General features: G+C 38.3%; 2 protein-coding genes across 10 annotated transcripts in view; one reads left to right on the top strand and one right to left on the bottom strand.

Moving 5' to 3' along the window:
- DOCK1 (dedicator of cytokinesis 1) overlaps positions 1-27,454 on the top strand; it is a 555,371-nt gene that overhangs the window by 214,585 nt on the left and 313,332 nt on the right. The gene's annotated exons all lie outside the window — the stretch shown is intronic.
- Positions 1-27,454, bottom strand: part of INSYN2A (inhibitory synaptic factor 2A) — a 64,694-nt gene that overhangs the window by 23,075 nt on the left and 14,165 nt on the right. For all 3 annotated transcript variants that reach the window (XM_019482869.2, XM_019482871.2, XM_006259203.4), the window contains one exon: positions 19,727-20,927. In XM_019482869.2, the coding sequence (XP_019338414.2) occupies positions 19,727-20,927 (1,201 nt within the window). The remainder of the gene's footprint in view (positions 1-19,726; positions 20,928-27,454) is intronic.

Genomic DNA, 27,454 nt, shown 5'->3' with positions numbered 1-27,454 from the left:
TTTTTATCTATAAGCTAGGGACAATTTCTTGTATATAATTTTTAAAGCACTTTAGAGACAGCAGTGTGAAAAGAATTGTATTAAGTGCTAAGTAGTATTAGTAATACCCACTCTTCATGGATAAGAACATTTTAAATCTTAAGTTTAAATCTTCTGGGTTCAAAATTTAGCAACAGAACTGGACTTTTGGAAAAGTTATTTTTCTTCATAGGATAGTTAAGTGTATTCTGGTAGTTTTGCTTTCAGGGAAACTGCTGTTTTTTACTGGTAATTAATTGAATGTTTGCCTGTTGTCTGCTAGTGGGATGGCTCAATATCTTTCTCTTATGACATGTAAGTTTTCTAACATTAGAAACAAGAGTCTCCTAAATGAAGAGTTAGGATATATTTAGTCTTCCATCCAAGAGATTGTGTAGTAACATTTCACAGTACAAGTACATCATAAATAGCTGTACTACTGAATTGGTAAAGGTTTTATTTGCACTGGCTCATATGTGATAGCTGCTGTGACCTAGTTCAGAAAGTAGGCAGCATTGTTGTCTGAATATAGACTTCACTCAAAGATGAATATTTGCCAGATTTTGGCTGGACATGTACACTAATCCTGTAGTTCCCAAACTTTCTGATTTGAGCCCCAAAGTACCTGTATCAAACTTCTACGACGTTTTTAATCAAAGGCATATAGAGCAAGGTCTGATCTGCAGACCTCTTACCATTCAGCATTTCAACAGAAGGAGAGCCCTTAATGAAGCACTATATAATCAATATTGTACCCAAGTGGCAGTATTCTTTTTCTCTCCTTTCCATCATCACCAGCCCCAATTGGTCAGGAGTCAGCAGCCTTTGGTCACTAGACTGGATCCACCCTGCAAAGAGGTCCTGCCTGTCTTGGGATGGTCCAGCTGTGCAGAACTGCACTGAGCTGCTTCTCCCCTCCATGGCACCCTCCTCCTTTCTCATACTTGCACTTAGCTTGCTGCAGGGGGGCTGGTTATCTGCAGTGGGGGTTAAATGCAAGTGTCTAGAACTCTTAGCAGGGTGTGGAGACTTGCAGGCCACACACAGCAAGAGGTCAGGTTGCAAACTCTGGGTCATGGGGCAAAGGTTGCCAATTTCTATTCTACATAGTCACTGAGAAATTATTGCTAAAATGGCATAGTCATTTATGCCAAATTGCTGAAACCTTGAGAAAATTATCTTACAGAAAAAGTAAAGGTTACACACTATGTGTAGTAATACAGGGTACTGTATCTATAAAAGGATAAGTTAGCTGCTGTTGCAACCATAAGTTTGAAATGATTATCACTATTAATTACAATCTCAATTTTATTATTTGTTTTTTGGGGTTTTATTTTTTGTTAAGACTCTCTTACATCTTTGTTTGAACAATTCCTTATGAAACTGGCTAATTTCTAGTAACTTTGCAGTTTAGGGACTGGTTTATCCCTTACAGGAGGGGTGGGCAATTATTTTGGCTGAAGGGCTGCTTAATGAATTTTGGTGAGCAGTTGAGGACCACAACAGTAGCCCTAACCCTTGACAGGTGCCCCACCCCTGGTTGCCATCTTTGGACTGGAAGTCCCACCCATTAATCCCTAACCTTTGCCATCGTAAATCCTGCACCTTACCAGAAGTACTCCTTTGGGGAGGGGGTTGCCATCTTGGAACCAGAAAAAAAAGTAATCATATACTAAAAGTCAAATATTTACCATAAAGTATTTTAATTTTATTTCAAAATATATTTTTGTTGGGATTATGTGCATTTGTATAATGTATATGGCGGTGATTGCATAATAGCTCAAAATGAAGTCTTACTCTTATATATTGTGGGGAGTGTGTGGAGTGAAGTTGGAGGGGTGGGTGTGTATGATGGGGTATGGATATGGGTGGAGGGGTTTGTGAGGGGGCGTGGCTGTGTTTAGGGGATGTAGGGCATGTTGGCGATATAGGGGGTTATATATGTGAGTGGTTTGTGTGGGGGGTGTGAGCAGGGTGTGGGTGGGGTTTGTGGGGTGAGGGAGAGCAGGGGGGTGTGGGGAACCCCCCATATGGTTCCCTCATGGTGCACAGCCCCCACCGCTGACGGTGGCAGCAGCTGCAGGTGGTGTCCTTAGGGTATTTGTGGCATGTGCAGGCAGTATGCCTCTGGCCAGTTCTGGGAGCTGCACATGGCAGCGAGGAGCGGACCCAGGCTATCACGCCTCTATTGTGCAGGGCTTACCTGCAGCTCCCGGCACTCACGCACCATTTGGGGGAGCCCTGCATGATGCAGCTGGCTGCCTTCCCTGATCCCTGCCACTACATGCAGCTCATGGGACTCTGCTGTGTAAAACCACTGGTGGCCAGGTCATGTGTTAGTGTATTCTGACTGGTTCCCCTTCCCACTGTCCTGAATTCTGATTTCTTCTGCTCTTGGTCTCTCATAATTAGAAAGTGGTTAGAAGCCAGAAAGTTTTCTTTGTGGGGGAAAAAGGGGAAAAGAATGATGAGATGTGGTAACACTTCCGGGGAAGGGAGGGAATGGACCTGAACATACTTTTTGTCTATCAGTTTAGAGCACTGGGCACATACTTGCAGTATTATGGTGTTCAAAGAAATGTAATGGCACAAAGTATTGAAGCTCTTCAAGGAGAATTCATGTGATTATTAGATATCAATCATTAGAATACCTGTCCATTAAAATAAAGATATATCTTTGATAAGTACACTCAAAAACAGGACATACACCATTTACTATTTCCTTTGTTAATGATATTATTGAGTGTACTTAAAGTTAAATCAGAAATGGTTGGTCACTTGGCACTAAGCCTAGACTAGAAATGCCATACTTGTAATAACTACAGTGTGATACTAAAATTCCCACTTACATGGGAACTGGGGAGTGCCCTTTTAGGTTAGCCAGTCGTCTGATTGCAACATCTTATTTTTCCCCAAACATTTCTGTAAGACATCAGATTGTTTAATGCATATCAATTCCAGACTTAAATTTGCTATGAAGTTCTCTCTCCTGGCTTCATGAAACAACTCATTCATTGTGTTGGATTAAGTTTTTAAGAGGGATTTTTGGTGTTTAAAGAGCCTTAACATGTACACCGTAATTTTGGATTGGGGGGAGGGCAAAGGGGGGCAAGGAAAATACTCAGCACTACTGAACTTGAGCTAAGCCTTAGCCCTTCTCAAATTGTACCACCGTACACATTTAACAGATTATTTCCAAGTACCTTGTGCAAAACTTTACATATCCCTGAAGTTTTTTAAAGATGTACAGTGACTGGATCACCTCTCTTCAGAAATGTAACTTTTTTGTGCTGAACAGATCTAGCCTTTTCTTCAGAAGATGTATTTGCGTTAATTATTCTAATGATTGGAGATATTTCCTTAAACCTAGAGAGTACTGGAGGTGGTTATGACGTGGTATTTATACGAGAGCTTGTTACCTATTTGGTTTGAACAGAATGGTTCTATAGAATGGTTGATAGAGTTTAAATTATTTCTTGAAATTTAAATTTTTATCAAGGATATTAATCATCTTTACTCTGGGACAGAGGTGCTCAGCCTCCAGCTGGTGGGCCAAATGCAGCCTGGGAAGAATTGGCATCTGGCCCATGGAGCTCACCATGGGTTGGGAAATTTGGCGGTGAGGAAGCAGTGGTAGCATGAGTACGCTTTAACCTAATGGGTAGTGGTTTTGCTGTGATGTCTTGGAGCACAAGATGGGCTGTAAACCCTCTTGTGAAGTAAGATAAATTAGCCTGTTCTGAGCTCAGGCTCCTGTGGCTAGATAGCCACCAAGCTAAGTTAGCTTGGGTAGCTTTATTTTTTTTACTTGTATACTTTTTCATGTCTTTACAATTTAAAAAAAAACATTTTTCAAGCTTCTGCTGAGTTGATTTGTCCATTCTGTCTCTTCGTTCTGAAATGCTTTCTGAGCTTGGAATGCCTGTAAACTTACAAGGCAAGCCAGTGAATCTAAAATCTTCCTGTGTTTTTAGCTGTTAAACCATGGCCAAAGAAGCACTGTGAGTGAATACCTGATCTTGCTCCTTTGTTGTACCCGATCTCATTTGGACTTTTTTATGACTTATTAGGTGCCCAGCAGTCTTCTGATGTACTCCTGGATAAGCCCTGTATCAAATGCGTTGTGTTGCAGTGCGGTGGAGCCTGGTCACTCCAAATTCCACCATGCTTTAGCAGGGGAACAGAACTGTGGGAGGATAGGCACATGAACTGGCTCTGCAGCTTGGTTCAACAGCAAAGAAAATGGATGAAAATCAACATTTTAAAAGAGAGAGAGAGAGAAAGAGAGAAAGTGTTTCCTTAGAGCAAAGACCCGATGTGGAGGCTATGAGGAGCTAATGGTTGAGAGACGAGAAGATACAGGTAGAAAGAAGAATTTGCAATTATAATCTCATCATGCAAATTATTTTCTGTTTGTGCTTCATTCTGACTCTTCTGACTGAAAGAAGTCCTCTTTTTTATATTTCTCACTTACTTCCAGGAACAATATTAAAAAAGAAGCTCTGATTTTTAGTTGTGGGTTGGGGAAAAAATGTTCACAACGTGCATGGTGGAGGAAAATTGAGTCTCCTTACGTTGCCCTGTAGGTAATTGGGTAGAATCCTTGCAAGTCAGTTATTTTCTTTAACAAGTAATAAAGAAAGGAATGACTTGAGTGTTAGTAAATTTGATTTATTATTCAGCTCAATCATAATAAGTAGTGAAGCAAATGTGAAAATATACAGTATTTATTCAGAGAGACACTTGCAGCTTCAGAAGAACTAAAATTAATGTATCTGTCAGCAGGCATTCTAGGAGCCCATAGTATTTACATTACTGTTATGTTTGATATTGCTGAAGCATCCTAATGTACTAGGGAATATATCTTTTTAAAGGAAGGCACAGTCCCTGCCCTGAAGAATTAACAACTTCAGAGCTATATTTCTATAGTATTATTTTTCTTTTTACAGATCTGGACACTGGCTGATCAGACCTCTCATATGAAAGTGATGCAACATGCATAAATAGATAGGGAATTAACTGGAAAGATGTAGAGCTGAGAATAGAACCCGTCTTGGATTTGCTGAATTTGAGTTGCTACTAGCTGGGAGACAATTGAGCTACGAAAATGAAACCCAGACTCTATTTCTGCTAATGTGTTTAAGCACTCTTTGGAGGGTAAATCAAGTCTAGTTTTATATGCTGTTTAGCATTATCTAAAAATGCAATGTATTTGCAAAGGCCTTGGAAAAATACCTTTCCTGTTTTCTGATACCCCTCTCTCTTTTCAGGTAGGACATTATAAACATGGGGAATCCTTTATATTGATCATATTACTTGGAGGCATGATTTTTATAGAAGCAACTCTGTTCCAGATACACGTTGCATTAATGCACCAAGCAGGGCCAACAAATGTGTTTTCTGAATATTTAAAAGTACATAAGAAAAAAGAACATAAGAGCTGCTATTTACTGGTCAGTTCCATCTTGCCCAGTATCCTGTGTTGCAGTGGCAGAGAGTAATGTGGAAAGGGAGACGGAAATGGGTATGACCATGGGTTTTTTCACTATTTTTCACACTTGCAGTCTCTAGCATTTAAGGTCTAGGGAATTCTGATTCAGAGGCTGTATCCCAAACTCCCATGCTCAATAGCTACTGATGTACTTTTCCTCCAAGAATTTGTCCTTTTTTGAATCTGGTTAAACTGTCAGCTTCCACAGCATTTTGTGGCAATGAGTTCCACACTTGAATTGCATACTGTGAGAGAAAGAACTTCCTTTTGTTGGTTTTAAACTTACTGCTTAGTAGTTTCATTGTGTGACCTAGTTCTTGCATTGTGAAAGATAGTAAATAATAAATCCCTATTTACTTTCTTTTCTCCATTTAGTATTGTAAGTATTTTGTAACACTTCTAAGCTAACTTGTATAATTAGCTTTAAAGCAATGGGCTTTTGAAGTCTTTTTGAATTGGCAGTTTTGGAGAGCTCTTAGCTCTTGAAGTGGTTTTGTAGGTGTGTAGCAAAAACGTAAGCCCTAATCTTTCAAAGACTTAGAACGTGCTCCTGTTACTAGTCCAATTGGAATCATTTACAGTACACACATTTAGGCATCACACATGCATGCTGTCAAGCATCACATTTCTAAAGAGCATTATCACAGACAATTCTAAGAATATGTCTTTGTAGGACCAGGACTTTAAGGTGGGTACCTTCGCAGTCAGCTAAACAAGAACATGCATTTTGTTTGTTACCGGAGAAGCACTAAACAGTTAACCTACAGTGCCTGGAACTGTGTTTGGAATCCCAGGGCTGTCAGGGAATGTTACTGCATGAATGCTATAGTTTGTCACTCGGAAAAGGATACTGGGCTGACTGACTGTTTTTAGTTCAGCATGCAATTTAAGTCAAGCCACTTTTCCCGCTCTCTCCACTGGAGGAAAATTGTGCACGTTTGTCATAGTGAAATAAATTATATTATGGTTGTAGACCAGGGGTGCTCAACCCCCCACCCTGTGGGCCAGATCCCACCCACTGAGCTGTATAATGTGGCCTGTAGATCTCCCCATGTGATCAGAAATTTGGCGATGGGGGACTAGTGGTAATTAATGCTGCCATCCTCCCCCACTGTTAAATTTCCAAGCTTCATGCAGCTGGTTCAGTTGTGGCCAGGCTGGCCCCACACAAAAGGATCAGGCTCCAGGGCCCAATCCAGCTGGGACCTGGCTGGGTGCCAGTGCAGCCAGTCAGGCCATTTCCATGCAGCTGCATCAGGTCCTGGCCCTGTAGAGCTGCATCAGCCCCAGCTGGGCTGTTTCAGGCAGGGCCTGATTCAGCCATGCAGAGTCAGCACTGCTTGCTGGATTGGGCCCAGGAACCAGATCTGGCCTGTGGACAGACCTGGCACCACTTGTCTGGCTTGAATGCCCAAAAGGTCCAGGCACCACTGGTACGGACTTAACAATTCTAGCCAAGGATACTCATACAAGTTGTTATGCTGCAACTGTTCCATATGTATGATCCTGTAGTGATATGAGTATAGAAAAAACACTGCAGCTTTAACCCCGTTTCATCCAGGTTCAAAGTTAGGGCACTTTTGCTACAAGACTACAGCTGTGACAGTTGCAAGGTAACAGCTGATGCCTGTTTCCAAGCAGCAGCCCTTCCCCTGCCTCTCCCCCCTCCCATGGCTGTTTTAAAGGCTAAAATATATGCTTCTCCACACCCCAGTTATATAGATCTAGTCACCCCTAGGAAAGGTTTCCTCACAAAGCTATACTGGCAAACCCCTCCTTGTGAAAGCATATGTTACACAAGCAAAAAAACCAACAACATGCCATTGTCTGTCATACTTGTTTCTTGAAGCAAATGAGCTGTACTACCTAAAGGATCACTTTTGTGCTCGTATAACTTTGTCTACACTGGACCATATATAAAGATGCTGTAAAGCACCACATTCCTAAATAACATTATCACACCAGCAAAAGTTTCTAGTGTAGATATGTCCCCAGTGCTGCTGTGCTTGCATTATATTCGTAACTATAAGCACAGGGTTTTCATTTATAGGCAATGATATATGTTGCTTTGCCAGCACTGTGATAGTCAAGAACATTATTATTTGTTTTTGTCATGCTCTGTAAAATCTATCTAGAAAATTCTCATGAGGCTGAAATGTTCAAAATCTGTACCTGGTTGTGAATACTGGGTTGCTTGCGTGTTTTTTTTTTTTAGTGTTCTGATTTCCTTCTTTTCCTTCTCTTCCTCCCCACCACCACCATTAAAACATTATAGGTGATTGGTTTGTACCAGTCTGAGAACGGAGATCATTAGTATAACAATGATTCTCCCTCCCTCCTCTCCAGACGCAACCTTCCTTAAGTCTTGCACAGGCCTATTGCCCAGGTGGAATTTTTGAGTAGACAGCTTGCAGTAGTGATTTATGATTTGACATTAGATTAGGCTAAACTCCAATGGTTAATAATGTTATTTAGGAATGCGATGCTTTGCAACATGCTTAACTCATCAGTATTTGTGTTTGTGTGAATGTGGTGTAATAGTTGGTACAACCTTCACTATTGTTCCTAATTTTTGTAGAGTTCCTAAAAATACTCTGTTCATCCTCCATTGCTAGGATCCTCTGCGGGCATTTCCTTCTTGCCTTGCACAGCTGCATGGCTTCCCGTCATAAGCTGCTCTTGTAGTGGCCAATGTCTTTCCAGGACTGGTTTCTGATGCATCTGATGCCCCTTGATGGCTGTTGAAAAGTCATCATAGAGACTGCCCTCTGGCTAGAGGTCCACTTCAGAGCTAGACTGAAGCATCTACATTTCACAGATTTAGCATCCACAACAAATGCCATTGCTTATACAGTGGAATACATGCTCAGAATTCATTGCAATTCAGTACAGTTCAAATTCATTTCTATTGCATAATTTAGCTGAACCAATCATATCCACTGAATGTGTATAAAAACCTCTGTGTATGGGTGCATCAATTCCATTTAGCTCCTTTGGAACCAAATAATTCTAATTGAGCACTAGTTATGGAAATGAGCAATCCAGACAGTATTACAGGTCCTCTGACCCTGCCAGGCTTGATAATGACCCAGTATTATCAGTATTCTTCCAGGAGGCTCATATGGGTTGAGCATGTTTTTTTGCCCCACTGCCTGCCAAGTGAGAGAGAGTCCATCCTTGAACTGACTGGCAACTACTGAAATCAACTCCACTCTCCAAGTGGGAGAACATATGGCTCTGAGATGTGGTGAAAATAGGAAATTAGACTCCAGTTTGACTTGAGTATTAGATGGGCCAGGGGTTGCCTCTGGATGGAATCAATGGCACATAAGGTGCACAGGCATTGGCTAAGAACCAAAGGATTGGGGAAGTCAGATATATTTCAAAATTATTCATGGGCTTTGTAATTGCCTTTCTTAGGCATTCATGTTAATTTTTATATTGCTTTCATTTTAAGTCTGAAATTTAGCTCATGAAAAAGAACAAGTCTAGTAATATTTGGAATATTTGGAATATGTAATGGCTCAATGCTAAGATTTTCCACACTTTTCAGGATAGTAGTTTTGTGTTGTTTAAGCTTCCTTTTTGGCACTGGTATTGAATGACTAATTTTTTTTTTGAGCTATGTTTGCACCGTGGGTGTATGGAATAACTCCCAAGAGAAATTTTTCAAGAGTTTTGCTCACCTCTGTAAATATACTCTGAGATAGTCAAGGAATTAAACTTTAATTCCCAATAATAGTCACTTTTAAGAAATAAATCAGCACAGACTAGAGACCAGAATTGGGAGGATTGAATTGTATTCTGACTGAAGCATTAAAGAATCCATGAGAGTCAGGAACTCTGAGAGGTTATTCATTTTGCCTAACTTCTGTGCCTATCTCATCAGAAGGATAAAAAATGTCACATGTTATTAATTAATATTTAAATAGTAGCTTAAGGGTACTCTGTTTACTGGAGTATGATGCAACAGCTGTGTCCTGTGCTAATAAATTCTGCAGCCAAGTACTTATGACCAGGTTATCAGGGAGTATACTTAAGTTCTTATACTGATATAAGCTTTGACTTTTCAGCTAATGCACTCTGACCATTATAAATCTCTCTGTTCTAATTTGTCACTGTTCGCAGGATGTACATATGCATACAACCAACATCTGATCCCCTACTCCATTGCCTTTTTCCTATGCCCATATTTCTTGGTGCCTTACTTGTTCCCACACTGCTTCTCTTTCTCCACTTAGAAATACTTCCCCCCTCTTCTTAATTTGCCCTCTCCCCCAAACCTCACTTAACTTCTAAATGAATTTCTTTTTTATGTATTATCTGGGATTAGCTGGGGTGATATGTTTAATGGTAGAGCCATTATGCAAATCTGTTCTTATAGGTTAATGTCCTCCTAACTCCCCATCACTTATGACCTCTAGCTGAATTGTTTCTCAGCTGTACAGTGATTATTCAACTCCCTGCATTGTGGCTAATAGTCCTTAGCCAGTCAGAGTACACGGATTAATAACCATACAGTTTTTATGCAAATGAAACTCTCAGCCAATCGGACCAAAAGGGATTTCATAACTGAGAGCTAACAGAACATTTCAGTCAGTGTATATATAAAAACCAACTTGGATTCAAGTTGGCTGGGACCATTAAACTTAAGACAATACTAATAGGCACAATAAGTACTTATTTTATTTAAGATTTATATTCTGACAACCATCAAAGAAGAGGAAGATGAACCTAAATCGGAAATAAAACTCCCAACTGCTTCTATGGTGTAACATTTTAAGATAGAAGTACTATACTGAAACTTAATTCAGTACTTCTTTGTGCAAATAATACATACCACCTAAACACACACTGTCTTTCCAGCTAGAAAAAAGCCTGGTTAGCATTGGCAACAGGATGAAGTACAGGTGGAACTGACACTAACTTTTGGAAAGATAACACTAATATTGTGATGGTGGTGGTATTAGAGGAGGGAAATATACAGAAATACCTTTCCTTTGCAACTGTTGGGTCTCATGGATACCCTGTTTTGGACCTCCAAATCATTATTCCTTCCACACTGAATGGTTATGTGCCCTCAGTCTGCTAGAGTTACCCACCAACTTGGACTTATGTCCAAGTCAGCACTTTGCTGCTTTACTCAAATAACCACAGCTGTACAGACAGTACTGTTTCCAGTTATATCTTTTAAAACTGCCCTCCTTCCTCTTAGCTTCAGAGTCTTGTTCCAGACTTTTAAGACTGCGCTTCTCTGCAGCTAGCTATTCTCTGCAGCACTTCTCTGCTGAACATGGTTCAGGACTTCAGCAGCCTGTCTGCTTAGCAACACCAACTTCAAAACCACTTCACAGCTGTGCTTTATTCTCCTCACTGGGATCTCTTTGACCATCAGTTCAAATTCTAGGTTTTGGTCTTCATCTTCATTACTCATACTTTCTAGGGGTAGAATGAGTTTATCTGGGGACGAATTCATCTTGTGATAAAGGGGTCAGCTATGTCACATTTGCAACAATCAAATGTAAGAGGTCTGTGTGTAAAGATCTTGATGACTTGTGTTGCTAATCTGAAACACAGTCCAGAATCAGGGTGACCATAAAGCTCAGCAGTTTCAAAGTAAAATTTCTGTTCTTATTCTCAAAAGGTCAGACAGACTGAACAGTTAAAAGCCCAAACTTTCTGTTGAAAGCGAGGGTTGAAAATTTTTATATAAATTTATATGCATATGTAAATATATCTGTATTTGTGTGTATTTGTGTATAATTGTATTTACCAGAATAGAAAATGACTTTGAATTTAAGATGATTTCCCTCCATAATTATATTGCATACATGGAAAATTAAAAATTTGTTTGTAATTCTTCCATCTTAAATTCATCTTCCCCGTTGCTGTAGCAGGGGAAGCAGCCAGACCCCACCCCTTGCTCCCCTGCCCTCCCTTTTTGTTCCCTTTTTGTCTCCCTCTGCATGTGTCTGTCCCTTCCCTGCCTGCCCCCTCACCTTGTGCCCCCCTGCTCCTCTGTGCCTGTGCCTGCCCCCAGGCCCCAGCCGTTGTCGGAAACCCACGCTCCCTGCCTTCCCCAACCTGTGCTCTTCTCTGCAGCCTGCCTCTCCAATCTCTTGCCCCATCCTCCAACTCCACCCCTGCCCCATGCCTATGCCTGTCCATTGCCACCTCTCCCCACCCTGTGCTCCCTGTCCCTCCTTTCCCCACCCCTTTACCTAATCCCAGATTCAAGTAAAAGAATCTTGACAATTGTCGTACAGGAATCTAGATACTAATCTCTGACAATGACACTGTAAAAAAAAAAAAAAATCTTTTTACTCCTCTGTGAAATATGAAACACCGTAACCAAAAGGAAATATGACTCTACATCCTGCTTGCCACCAAACAACTTCAAGGTAAACAGACTATTCCAACTTTTCTGAGCCTAATCTGCATATAAAATGAACTGTTTGAAACAGGAGATTTTACCACACCTTCAACTCTCCTATAAAATATGAAATTTCATTTCTACCCAGGAGAACCTTTATAATCTTTTCTCCTATGCCTGTAGGGTGTTTATGCCCTAAAGCTTGCAATTAAAGATTTTTTTTTTTTTTTTTTTTTGCAAAAATCTAGTTGGTTTAATAAAAGATATCACCTCTATCACAAGCTCTGATGCCTTTTGCCTCTAGACCAATACGGCTATAACCTGGATACCTGACACTGCAAATACGGACACTTTTAGGCTTATTGCATCTCATTTTAGCATGTCTAGTTATAGATCTGGCGCACTGCCCTATATCTCTGGCTTCTTCCATTACTGACAATCAAAATATATTTATTAAAGGATTACTTTAATAATTTAAAGTGAAAACTGATCATTTACTGTCTAAATAACATCCTCTGTAAAAAAACAAACAAACAAACAAACAAAAACCAAAAACAAAAAAAGACTGATTAGTAGACAAACTCTCCTTTCAGAGGCATGATTTGGAAAGCTGTGGCTGTGGAGGGTCAACCTGACACTTAGAAAAAACTTATGTTATCTGTGGGGGTGTGTGTATACATGAGTTGCCACAGATCAGAAGAGAAGCTAGAGATTCGTGAACACTCGCTTGCTCGCTTGCTTTTTCCATATATATATACATGGAGAGAGACAGAATGTCTGTCTGTTGCTAGATATGGCCAGTGTCTCTACAGAGACTGAGAGAGACAATATCTATCTATTGATTAAAAAACAAACAAACTGGGGATCGCTACTGCACCCCAGGAATCAAACCAGGGATTTGGGTGTACATCATCAGAACCTGGAAAACAAGGTCATATTGACCTTCATGTCATTAAACTTTTAAGTCATAAAATCTCCATGAAGACCCCTGTTCTTATGTACGCTTTAAAGTTCCTGCTAAGGGGAAGGAAATATCATATTAGGCTTCGTGTTGTCTTATAAATCAGTCACAGTTTCTTTGAATTGCAGCTAGACGTAAAGAAGAACCATCCTGAATGTCTAATATTGGTTCATCTGTGCAGACCAGATTTTGCTTCTAACTGAATGGGCACTTTTGATTGTATATACTGTATTGCAGTTTGGCTTCACAAGCTATATAGTCACAACTCAGAGTGATTTAGCATAACAAGGTGTATTTTCTGGGTCATTAGGTGTCCGTGATATTAGTTTTTCTAAGAAGCCGAGTAAATGTTAACATTTTGAAATAAATAATATCAATGAAACTTTCCTATACTGTTTTAGTATATGCGGGATACTGATCCATTTTAATAGATCTTGTATGGTCTGTGATTTAACCAGTTCAATGTCCTCCTTGTACTAGGTTTATAATTCTGAAGTTTGTGCCAGCCTGAGAAACTAGATCAGCCACTGCCTAACTTTTGAAGGTCAGATATAAGGTGATATGCCTACTGATGTATAATGTTAAAATGTTGAACATATGAGAGTGTTTAATTTTTTTCAGTTTTTTTGAAGAGACATATGGAACTATTATTTATTTCTATACTCCTTGTGTTTACGTTGTGTTGTTCTGAATAGCTATTTTCTGTATTCAGGGAATACATATGAACATAGGAGTTGTCCTCCACTTTTTATCTTCAGGGCGTCTGATTGAAACCTCTACACTAAGAGCAATAGAATGATCCAGTTCACTTACCATGAAAGATATTGTCAATGCCCGTCTTGCATAATGTTCTGAAAGCCACAAGACTGGTTCAGTTCACATTTGCAAACCAACTTCAAGATGAAGCTCCTTTTGAGAGAAATAGCTGCACTTTGGGCATGTGTACACGTAATGGTACATCACCATAGCAATGTGTTAGTGACGTAGCATCTGTGGGCTGTATACGTTACGTCACTATGGCAACACACTGCCTAAAACTAATCGTGAACGGCACAGTACAGGCTGTTACTATTCCATCTCATACTTCCTAAAGGTACTTTTGGAAGTACTAAAAGGCAGTGAAGTAATAATGGCGCCATAGTAGCCAGCAGCAAGTATAGACATGCCCACTATTGCTTATACGTGGATAGTTTGTTGCCTATATTTGAAGTCAGATGAGAAATATGTGGGTTGCTATTCTCAGTGCAGTTACCTTCTTGATACTGCTTTCTCTACAGGTCTCTACAGCCAGATTTTGGTGGTACAGATCAGAACTAGGAGTTGAATCTGGGTTTAAACTTTGGATGTGATGGATCCATGGGAGATCAGAGTTCCCAACCACCATATGCTTTGTTATGTTTACTAATTTATTCTAGATTTGGGGGTGAGGGAAGAGGAGATCAGAGACTGTGCTGTAACCTAACACCTACCAGGAGATAGTTGCATGGACTTAAAATGTCTATATCAGGGGTAGGCAAAATGCGGATCAGTGACACTACAGAAATCTAAATTGAAGAAAATGGGTAGCACAGAAAAAGAGGAGAAAACAAATGGACCTTTTTTCCTTATACTCTTTCCATAGCCACAAAAGTATTAGCTGTAACATGACTCCCATAAGCAAGCATAAAGAGTTACACCAATAAATACACTTTCTGGAAGTGGGAAAAGCAGTCTGACAGTTCAGGAACTGACTATTAATATTTAGAATCAGAATCATAAGATATTGGGAAGAAAAAGGTTTTTGTGTGGAGGGTGAGAGGAGTAAAGAAAAGATGCTGTTTTCTGTGACAACTTGAAAATTAAAATAGCTGTTTCTGCCACTTGCATCTAATAGTATAGCTGTGTCATCACAGACAGATGTCTTAAAGCTAATGATGGGAAGGAAGAGAATGAGTCAAGGAAGTGGCAATTTTTTGGTTTACTATGTGCTTAAAAAGCACTAATTTGTGCCAAATTATTCCTTCCTTGATCATGAAGATACAACCATTTTTGGCACAGTGTTAGGTTGGATGTGAAGAGATGTGAAAGTGAAGAGACAGATGAGTCTGAGAGAGTAATTCTGCCAGCATTGGTTTGTTCTCTACACAGCACTGGTGGAGAGGTAAAAGACTGCACAGCAAAAAGCAAAATTCAACAATAGCCTTGTCTTCCAAAGATTATCATCACAAGATCCAAGACTTTCTTATGTTCAGTGTCTAATGCATAATATATTATTGGATACATTTAATAGGTACCTTACATTACAAACAGGGATTTTGAAGATGTATCTGGCTTATGTTTCTCTACCACACCTCTGTCCGTGTCCTCACCCCCCTGGCCACCTCCCCCATTTGTGTTCCTACCTATCCTTCTAGGTCTCCCCCAGACTGATGTTATTAAACTTTGTTCCTTCTTTTTTGCCATGTCTGCAACTGGAAGAAAAGGTGGCAGCCAGAATCTTTCCAAAATAGGAGCCAGTCACTGTTGATATCCCACTTCTAAAGGAACCATGTCTTTTTGGACAGTTTGAGCTTTATTTTTCCTGTTATGTCTGAAAGAAGAAATGCTGTTACTTTTTTAAGTGTCACTCAGCTTTTGTAGGGGTTTTGTGACTTCCCCAGAGTCCCTAGGTTGGAGAAGCAAACCAGGGATTTGGGGTAACCTCCCAGTGGTGGGCTATTAGTGAGAATAGGGAAAAGTTTCTGCAATTAGAGGCTAGTACTATAAGTAGCTGTTAAACCTGGATGGCATTCTCCTTTTTCTCCCTCTGTTTCCTACACACTTCCCCCTCCCCTTCACTGCTTCCCAGCCAGGCATGAGAATTCCAGCAAAACAAATGTGAATTGTCCCTCTTTATTTTAATTTTAAATTCCATTCACTTCAAGCAAATACAAACCTTAAATTTTCTTCCAGTCTATGAGGTGCTAACTGCCAAAGTTTAAGCCTAGGAGCTACTTCAGATCCTTCAAGAATTTTCCTCAAGATATTATAAAGTTCATTCTTTATTATGCACTTGGGTACAAACATAAATTGTCCTTGAACTGGTTCTGAACTTTTCAAAGATTGGGTTGACTGTAGAATGTAGGCACTTGTTTTTATACAGATTTAACAGATGAATTAAAATATTTTATAACCCATGTAAGGCTCCAGTCTTGCCTGTTCAGCATATTTAACGTGCAGTGTTTGAATTAGCCAAGTGTTAGAATAGCAGATCAAATTCTGCTTTCACTAGCATGTAAGCAATCCCACTGGAATTAGTGGGTCTGCACATCTGCAAAAGCAGAATTTGGACTTAGTGCATATCCACTGTATTTAAATGCAGCCTTGATTACATGAGTCAAACAGCTCACTGGGAGATGCACCAAACACCCAATATTGTTTGTTAGCAGGAGTTGTTATGTGTTTTCATTACATTTTAAATCTGAACTGTATGCCTCTTCACTTGAAAAAGCTCTTGTGGTATTCAGCTGTAATATAAATTGGAGATCTAACTCTAAGATGTAGTGTATCCTTCTCTCTAATTGCCATTTTTTCCCCATACATTAAATTAGAACGTTTAGATGATAAACTTGCTGTTCACATGGTGCTCTACATGGGTTAGCTTCTAAACTGGAAATGGGGTTAGCCATGTCCACAGGAGCTGTGGGTGAGATAATTAGCATGGGGTAGGCTAATGAGCATTATCACTGAGCCTAAAGCACCATGCAGGCATAGTTGTACTGCTTCTGACTTAAACGGCAACCTTCCAAAAACAGCATATGGTACTTGCTGGTGTCGCTACTAAGCATAGTAAGAATACACATAATGTATATAATGAATGTTCACTCCCTCCCGCAAATTCGTGTATATTTTTTTCTGGTAACTTTTGTTAAGGTTCCAAATGCTACAGAGAGGTTAAGATCCTCATTCATATAATACATATAGTGATCATATGGTGAATTCTTTAAACATCTGTCCCTTGATTAAAAAATTAAAACTACTTAGTGGCTCCCTATAATGACATAAACTCCCTGCAGATTTTTTATATAAATCCATCTTTGAAGTTGGACCATAGGCTAGATGTAGCCAATTTTGGCTTTTTCCCTTGAAAAGTCCAGAGTTTTCAGGCCATTTTCATGTGTTAAAAAGCCCTTTGTTTTTTAAAAGCCTCTGATAGTCAGTTTGGTCACGTTTTGTCAATTTTAACATTATGTGAAAAACATATATAGATTTGAACCTAAACCAGTGGCAAAAGAAACATTGTATTTTATTCTCATGAATATCAGAATTTGGAAAGGGGAAAGAGCTTGGTGTGGTGCATGATTTCTGCTTGTAGACTTGAAGGAGCAAACTAGAGCCTCTACTTGCTGTCAAGTATTATAGCTGCTCTCTTCTACCATTTGTTGAGAATATATTTTCAGTGGAGTTGAATACTGCATGGTGTTGCTATATGAACAAAGAAAATGTAGAACTGACGTTTCAAAACCTATACATGGATGATTTTGATGCTATTAGCACTAGAGGCACTGATATATAGTAGTTGTTGGCCTCAATACTTTTAGCAATGAGTTATATAGGATAGCAGTTCAAGACCTACAACATATTAATGAAAATACAGTGAGTATTAATCCCATGGTACTACTTAAGAGCTGTGACTTTCTTGAATGGAGGAAAAGCTGATCACAAAGTTAAACTGGTGTCCACCTTCTCGCCCTTCCCTTCCCCCCAAAAAACAACCCAAATCCCCACAATATTGCTTGTACTGTGTTGATAAGTTTTTTGTAAACCTTGTTGGTTATAAAAAGCTGTATACATCACATATTAATTGAAAAGTCGGTAAAAGCTATAAATGCTGAGTACTGTTGTTCAGGTAGAGGAAATGGTTGTCTGCTGTGATCTACACAGCAGTAAAAGTAATATTTCTTTTGTTTTGATACAACCAAATGATAAACAGTTCCTAACAAGGCACTAAGTCAATATTCTAGAATTATAAAAAGGACTGAGAGGCAGAATGAATGACTGCATTCATTTTTGGTCACTAGAAAAAAAGTTACTGTAGCAATAAAGTTAAGGGAAGAATTCTTACGACAATAAAAGGGTTTGGCAGTCTACTTATTCAAAAGATTTTTCTGCTTTGTGGAATAAAGGTTGAGTTTGTTTTCATGTTATACACATACTTTTTAAAGAAAAGCTGCTCTTTTAGTCAAAGTTGTAGAATACAATCAATAGTGGACACTTTTCCAAACAGGGTCATAGCCCTTTGTGTATTTTGACCTCTTTAAATTGTTCAGGTGGTACAAAGGGACTGAAAGGCAGAGACGGACAAGGTGAAACTTTCCATAGTGTGGAGGGAAACTTAAGAGGTGCGTCCAAGTCTAGTGTACTTGGCCCTAAATTATTTCCTTAACCCCGTCGAGCAGGCAGAGGCATGTTGGGATCTTGCCTGGAGCTTTCATGAGGGCCATCTTACTTTCCAGCTTCCTACCTTAATGAATCACTTTTATGCTCTGTGTTCAGTGCCCAGTTAAACTGTTTTACTGTTTCTAGCAGTACAAGCTTACTCTCCTTTAAAAATAAGCTATGTAGAATTTCACTTTTGTCTCCCAATATTTTACCTATTCTTGTTTCAAGTAACATCTACCGTTACTCTAACCTAAAGAGGTTTGTGAAGCATTTAAAGATAAGAAATGTAATCAGTGGAGGACGGATTCTCTTTTGTATCTACAGCAGTGGTGAGAGAATACATATTGGTAGATGAATTCAGAGAAAAGCATATTCAATAGAGCATTTGTAACAGTGTAATTGAAATTATCTGTATTTCATGTTGGCGTGATAACGTGGGGTAGGGATTGGAGAGAAATTTGTCCATGCTAAAAGTTGCAGAATAGGAAACCCATTATTATATCTTGGCATTATATGGCACTGAGTAGGTACAAAAAACTGATATATTTGTAAGCATTATATTTAGAGATTTTAGGACTAAGAGTTGTACTGTAATTATGAAAAGTATTATTTTGGTGTGGAGATTTGAATACAGTTTGATGGTTGTTAGCTGGTTAAATAACAATTACTTGCACCACTTACCGAGAAGATGCAAAATGCTATTGTTAAGGAGAGTGTTGGTTATAGCTATGTTGGTCTAAGGACATAGACCATTGTTAAGGAGAGAAGACGTAATTTTTTTTTCTTGGCTATGATGAAAATTTTGCATGTTTTGGACAATATCAGCATTTCTAAAAACTCGCTATTCAAATATTTCATGTATATTGAGTATTTGAAGAAGTACAAATCAGTTAATCTCATAATTGGAATGGACAAAACAAAATGCTTACACAGTTATGCAATTATATACTTACATTAACTTTTTTAGTCTTTTATTAGTCTGTTTATAGAATTAGAAATTGTTTTTAATTTTAAGGGCATATGCACAATCAGTGTTAAGAAATTATTGCTAGAAAAAGATTATTGAAGAATATTGCATATTCTAAACGGTATTACGCTAGTAAAAGAGAAGTAGCTTCTGTGTCATTATAGGTACTAATTCATTGTAGTTATCAATTCAATTCCTATAGAAAACCACATAGGACAAGATCGATGAGTTAGTTATTTAACCAAACCAAAACAAATAAGTACTAAGGTTATTATATTATATTCTAAAGATGTGAACGTAGTTAAATGTAGGCTTGCTAGTGTCAATAGTAGGCATCTCTAGGACTGGCTTATAAAAGAGGAAAACTGTTGCACATGAAAATTATGAAGCAGATTTTTCTGGCATTGATACTATAGCAGAATCTATTTAAGATTTATGTTTTTAGTAGATTAACATTACACATTAAAAAGCAGTATATATTAAGAAAGCTTTACAAATAGTTTGGCTTATACTTACCCTTCTCTGTGAGCTTCTCCTTTTTCTAACTCCTGAATAACACCCAACAACACTTTTATGGTTTCCTGGCTTGAACTGATCAAATTCTCCATCATCTGAAGCTGTGCTTTCAAGTCTACCACTTCTGTGTGAGGCACAATTTGTTGGCATCCTTCACTCACAGCAACTGCTGTCTGACAAGGCTGACTTTCTTTCAGAGGTGAAACATTTATCTGAAGGGTCTGTTCATTACATTCGGGTGATTGGCACTGTGCCTGTGATAAGCAGGCCTGAGCATTTACTGATTGGGACTGCAAACCATTAAGATGCACAGTTCTCTTTTTTTCCTCATCTGTTGTTGGGCACAATAACCATTCAGTCTCTGCTGCAGAGTTTTGCAAGTCAGGCCGTATGGCATGTGAACTGGACGCAGGTAAATAAATGGTAGCTACTTCCGTCTTAAACACTTTTCCATGTGCTGATTGAATAGATTCCTCATTACCCAGTGGCCCTGTATCATGTTTTGTTTTATCATGCAGCTGGTAATCAGGTTCTTCTGAAGTAGAGTCTGCTGAGTTTTGAAGAGAAGAAGGTTCTTTAGTACAGCTGTGCAAATCAGTGCTTTTACATGCCTCTGAACAGTTGTCACTAGAAGGCTGATCTATTGCATTCATGCGTTCATTAGTATGGGAAATAAATTCTGCGGTCATTAGGCCACTGACCTTCTTGCTACATTGAGCAGCCTCCCCTGAGTTTTTACTGTCTTTATCCTTAATATCTATTAGAAATCCATTGTTTTGACTCTTAAAGGTGTCAACAGCTGAGATGCTTTTAATAATATTCCCTTTTTTGCGGTCCAGAGGGAATGTCTGGTAACACTTTTTAAGATCTGGTGAAGTCTGAACTCCTGTGCTCTTAGTAACATTAGGTATTGACCTTCGTGCAGGCACTGTCATATATTTACGATAAGCTGTTTTATATGAGATGGGCTTTGTTTCTCTTTTGTCTGTATGTTGTATTGTAGATAGTTGCTTGTCCCTTTGTTCATTCTGGGCCTCACAGATATCTTTAAATCTCACCTGCAGGGCTTTGTTTCTTTTCTTAATCTGTCGGTTGGGATCCAATGCATATTTCATCTCCAAGGCAAGTGAAGCTGCTGGTTCAACTTCACTTTCAGAGGCCGTGAGTAAGCATTTGCTGGATTCCTTACTCACCATGATGCCTGTATTTAAAAACAGCGTAAGAAGTCTTTTATTATAACAGAAAGGCTTGTTTAATTAAAATATCACAAACTTATAGAAAAATATTGTGAGCATTTTTCAATAGTTCCCTTTCATGTTTATCAAAAACCAGGCTCTGTAGGAAAACCTGCACCAGTGGTTCTTAACTTTTTAGATTCAAGGAACCCCTGAACGGGCTCAAGACACAGGTCAAAGATAGTTATATTAACATTTTTTAGTCAGCCAGCTCTTAATTTTCACTCATTTTTTGAACTACAGAAAAATAAGAGAGCAATTCTCCTGTTGCAAAGAACTCAGGAAGACCAAAACAGGTCCCATGTTTTTAACATGATAAATTCCTTTTTGAAATCTCTGGGTTTACCTAACAGTGTTAACATTGTTTGGGCCCCACAGCACCTTTGAAAAGATCTCAACACGTGCCAGCATGCCGTGGCACCCTGGTTGTATTCACTGACCTGCACTTGTGAAGTGTTTCATACGAAATGGCTTTATCTCCTTTGCTGCTTTTGGGAACAATGTGCATACCTCTCTAATTTTTATTATGAACATCACTTCATTTATTTATGTTTGAGAAACTATCTGCTGGACTATCAGGCAGCCTGACGAAGGGTTTTTGAACCCGAAAGCTTGCTTAATAATTGTTTTCCAACTATTTAAGTTGGTCTAATAAAAGATATCAGATTCACCCAAAGAACCTTGTCTGCCTATGTCCTTAGACCAACATGGCTACAACCTACACCTCTGCTGGACAGGAGAATTCCTACTCTGCAGGGTGACTGCCAGTGATTTAATACTGCATCCTTTTTGCAAAACATATGGAATTTTAAGGTTCTAAGAATGCTGTTTAGTCTTGCTATTGTTATAATTGCTGCTCATTTTGGATTTTGATTATGCATAATTCATTTTTTATTAGTTTGTAGAGGACAGTTGTCTTTGAAACCTCTTGCTATAAAATGCAGGTCTTGTAGTGCAACGATATACAGGAATTTAATATCGGAATGTTTGAAAGGACTACTAATTGTGTAGTGGAAATAAGGCTTAATAGGTTGTGTTTATATGATAGATCATACTGACAGAGATTAAATATTTGGAGCGTGTTGCTCTGCTTCAGAAGACACACAGATTTTAAATCACTGGTACTTCCCTGAAAGCAATGGCTTTGGTAGAAAGCAGTTTTTACTGCTGTTACATCAATGGATTCTTCAGAACTTAAGAAGAACAGTGAGCCATTATTTATTAATATTGAAAAAAATATGATCTGTCATAACTTTTTTTTACAGTAAAACTGGTTGAAATATCTAGCGAATAAAAAAGAGGAATGCTGCAGCAATTAAAGGGAAAACATATGATGCTTTATGTTGAACATTCAGTATTCATCTTGTACTTTATTCATTTTGTACTTTATTCATCTGACAATAGTAGTAACTAAGATGATACAGGTGGTCAGTTATTCCACTTGGAGTATACTACTAGGATAACACCTTAGTTGATTTTGTTACTTTTACGTACATGGGGAAAGTTTACTTTAAGTAAGAAAAAACGTTTGGATCGAACTCTGTCCTGATGAAAACTGACAGTCATTTGAAGTCATTAAGCTGCAAAGGATCTGCATCCTATATTTATGGTATCCCCCTTCCCTAACTCAAATAAGAAGTTGTTAATTGTTTTTATAATTGAAATTAAGTATTTCCTCAGGTTCGTAAACAGCAACAATTTTGTCTACATTTAGCAGGAAGCTTTTTACTGGGAAATATAGTGGTTTAAATGAAAAGCTGTTTATATGACTAATCCTTTTCTCCCCTTGAAATTGTTTTAGCATTTATATATGAACGGGACTCTTTTCTCTCTCTCTCTCTCTCTCTTTACATGTAACACTAGCTGTTTATCTCAGAGATTTACACATTTTAAATATGACCTTAGCTTTAGTAAATATTCAGTATTATGATGTTTATGCCATTTGTTATTTTTGCTTTGTTTGTGAAGAAGGTGCCTAAATTAAGGTTTTGTTTTAAATGCAAGACAGAACCCAACCTTAAAGAGGCCATTTGGACTACAGCCTTTGATCCAGAGGATCCCATAACACTGGGAAAGCTGTTATAGTTCAGGAACTGACTTCATCTGTTGCTGAAGTGTAAGCACCTCTTCAAGGATGAAAGATGCAAATAGATGCTGTATAGAGTACACAGCAAGGAACACCAGGTCTATCTTTGCAAATTTAGAATAGATTGTATATTTTAATCGTACATTGTTAAGATTTTATTTTTAGATCTCATTTGAAAAGATGTAATCTTTAGCAGTATGATCATCTTCTACTGCACAAACCTCTTACCAACATTGAAAGTATGACATTTCCAGAACCACTTAATCCAGGTATTCTTTGGAGGTCTCCTGTTCCAGTTCTGACATTATTCTTGTTAGGGTTCACAGTGTAATGCAGGATGACTGCAGGATTTTTCTACTGAGATATTTGAAAACTCTATTTTATGCCTTTTCTCCCATTAGGAAGAAATGTTCAAGACTTGAGTGCCCCAAAATCTTTTGTTCTCATGTCAGCTCTGTGTGAATTGTTACTACTGTTTTTAAATTTTCAAGATGTCTTATTTAAGTCATTTGAGGAATGCTCAGTTGAAAATCGAGCTTCCATATCTTTAAACAGGTACAAGCCTTGCTTTTCTTCAGTATAACTGGCTTCTGTGAGCATACTTAAGCAATGCAGGTTTTCTTGAGAGCAACAGGTCTGTCACACTGACACAGAAACATTATGTAATGCACAACACGCTGATTAATGCTTTTGTAATGCCAAAGCAACAGAAGACACTTTTAAGCAAAAAACTGAGCATATCACTGTCACTTTGTAGTGTTCTTTTTGTCCTCTGTAAGCTTTGTTTGCTCATTTGTAGCCTGCTGACCTGCTTATAACTTAAGGGCACATTTATACGTGCTGCAGGAGTTGGGGGAGTGGGGGGTGCTTTAATTAGAATGGCTCTGAGAGCTGCTCTAATTAAAGTGACACAGCATCTGGTGTATCAGAGTCCCTGCGCTTCAAAATGGTGGTGGGGGTGCTTGAATTTAAAGCTCATTCGATGAGCTTTAGTTCAAGTGCCCCTGTTGCCATTTTAAAGTGTGGGGACACTGATGCACAAGATGTGGGAGGCTGCTGGAGCACAGTAATTGCCCTGCTCCGAGTCTGCTTCGATACACATTTCTTTACAGTGCATCGGAGGAGCCTCTGTGCTCATGTACAGGTACCCTTAGTTTTCTGGGCATTTTCATTATTTAAAAATGTCTTGCTTGTATGAGTTGTTGGATCACTACTTCTCATATCTTTTAAAGTCTTTTTTCAATAGCTAGTCTATGAACATGTTCGAATGCTGTTTTATTTCTGTCCTTTTAAATTGTGTCATTTACAAGGGACAAAATCTGACATCAAGTATCAGCTAACCTGAATGCTTCAATAGAGCGTCAGAAAATTAACTGCTAAATTCAGATACTTTTCTTTGCATAGCTCTTAAGATTTTCAGATGTAACTTTATTGATTTAGGCCTTGTTGGTTTTCTTTTTTTAAAAAAACAGAAGAAACTGAAACCCCCCCACTCTTGTAGAAATTCAAGTCCTGTGTTAGGTCAACACATCCTGTGTTCCTAATTTAACTAGCTGCTTTTAAAATCTCACACTATTACGTTCTAATGAGTTGTGTTAAACTCTAAATCTAATAATTTGTTAACAGGTACCTGAAGTGAGGCCAAATAGAAACCAGAGCATAATCTGTCTAATTAAGTCTCTATTTATAACCATAGCTTTCAGAAGGATATGGGCAAGGGAGTATCAAAGTAAAGTTTTCTGTGTCAGCCTGGAAGGAGCTGAGTAAGGCACTTAGAGAGAAAAAGATTCTAGCACCAATATAGTAGTTTTCACTCTCAAAATAAAAATAAATTAAATTGTAAATGGGGTGGCAGAGCTCTTCTGTTGACGCACCATTGTAAAGAGCGTAGCACTTTGTCTAAATCTGCTGAAATGTTGTTGATTCATTGTGAAAGGTGCAAACTCTACCCTGCACATAAAAATATACTAATAGCACTCTCTGCAATGGGAATGGGGAACTGGGACAAAGGAAACACTAAAAAGAACCAAGATTAGAGAAAACAATTCATGTGAAGTTTGGTCAGCAAAGCTGAACCCTGTGAAAGGAGTGAATTTATAACCCCAACTCAGGGATTTCAGGGTAAAATCCATTTTATGATGTAGTCAGTGGCAAGCCTTCTAACCTCTGAAAAGGCCATATTTTTGCCTTATATCTTTTGAAGGCAAGGTAGGTATTCAGCCTGCTGTCTCTGGTGTGTGTGTGTGCGCGCGCGCGTGTACATACACATGCACGCACGCACGCGCACACACACACACACACACACACACGCACGTTTTTAGGAAGAGAAAACAGAAACATGAATCTCCAGGCATCTTATTTTAGAGAAGAAAATCCTAAAACAGTCTGTTATATTTATTGTGGAGGAAAATACTAGTATACTGTACTTGCAACTTTTTTTTGTCTTGAATTTCTGCCTATTTTTTATTACGTGATTCTGTTCACCATCTGTTCATGGCTTCTAAAAATAAAAAGTTGAAATAAAGAGTAGATTTCAGAATGCTGATAGTAAAGTGGTTAAAAAGCTTGGTAAGATGCAATTTACAGACCATGTAGCAGGGTTTTTAGTTGTAGCCGTGTTGGCCTAAGGACATAGGCAGGCAAGGTACTTTGGGCAGATATGATTTCTTTTTTTAGACCAGCTGAGTATTAGACTACTCAGTTGGTTTATTAAAAGATATCCCATCTACCCAAAGAACCTTTCTTGCCTAATTTACAAACCAGACAGTTTGGAACGCAGAAAGAACCCTGGAATAGATTTTACTGACCTAGTTTGTTTGTTTATTGTTGTTATCATTATTGTTATTATGATTATTACTGCTCATCATTTATGATGATGATCATCATCACCACCACCATTATCTTAAGGTTAATTATAACCTCTTTCTGTCCTTTATTACATAATCAGTAGTAGAACTATGGAAGCCAGTTCACCATAGCAATCTGGTAAAGAGTAAAGCTAACTATAAATCTAAGTGAATACAGTTACAAAATCACTCCTTTTTCCCATAGGTTTTCACTTCTTTAGCCTACTGTACGATATCACTAGGGAACCTTCTCAGATAGATATAAAATATGCTGCATTTACAAAGTTGTGAAATCTTGACTGATTACCTCAAAGGCGGCAGTGTTTTCCAGCATTGACATCTAGAATAAAAACAGATGATGAAGATAACAACCCTCCTAGTTTTGAGTTTAGCCCTGAAAGTCATGTGTTGAAATGACTGATTCAGAGACAGGTCTGGAATTTTGCTAGCATGCCTCTGAAATGAAAATACTGGCTCAATTTTCAAATTAATTGAGCCACTACTATACCCAATATGTTCTGGGAATGCCAGAGCATAAGGTTATTTGGAAATGACGTAATAGAATTAATATAACCTTTAACCCAGATAGAACCATGAATTTGATTATATTTTTTGGAATGGGGATTAGACAGATGATGTAGTAAAATAATTTTCTTTTTCCCAGTGGCATTAGTCTGAGGGATTTTAATCTAGAGAGATTTTATTTCCAGTAGTATCTTGAAATAATGATTTTCTAGATATCTATGATGAAGAGTTACTACAACCCAAAAAGATAACTGTAAATACTTAGCCTTGTTCAGCACCTGTGGTTTTAGAGAGAATTGCAGTCATATCTTTAGTAACAGAATGCTCAAGGAAACAGTTGATGCAAAGTAAAGATATTAAGAGTTTTAAGTCGCGTGTTAGTGTTTGTATGAGAAACAGTGAGACTTTTTACTAAGGGATTACAGATTTATGGTCTGTTTAGTCATGTGCTCCTGTTCAGGGCAAAACCTGATAAAAAATAGTTTGAACTGTTCACTTCAGCTGGAAACCTAAATAAGCAGTTTTGTAGAAGAAAGTCATTACTGGGGGAGATGAGGATTTCTTAGGGTGATATCTTTTATTGGACCAACCATGTAGTGGGATAAAGTTAGACAAGATTTTGAATGCATGACATTCTTCATCAGGTCTCTGATCACAGGAACATGCTTTTTATTGTATATAAATATAATATTGATTTATTTAATATATATAAATAAATGTAAGATGATTTAATACACAAAAGACTTTGATTTATGTCTGAACATGGAAATATATAGTTTATTGAATGTAATCTAAATGTGATAGCAAGGGAATCCTTGTAGGAATAAAACAGTCTTCATAGAAAGTCAGAGAACCAGTTTTGTTTTTTTTCCTTCCTGTAATGTCTGTGTATACCTTATTCAATTGGATATGTCTCTCTGCTTCAGTTCTTCATTTTGTTTTACAGTTCAGATTCCCCAGCACTCGGTCACCATCTACGTTTACAAGTCCAGAAAGGAATTTCTTTGGGTGCCTATATGCAAGCAGTGAGGTTGCT

Source organism: Alligator mississippiensis, chromosome 6, assembly GCF_030867095.1.
Source record: "Alligator mississippiensis isolate rAllMis1 chromosome 6, rAllMis1, whole genome shotgun sequence".
Lineage (NCBI taxonomy): Eukaryota > Metazoa > Chordata > Crocodylia > Alligatoridae > Alligator > Alligator mississippiensis.
This window is presented reverse-complemented; position numbering and strand designations above follow the sequence as displayed.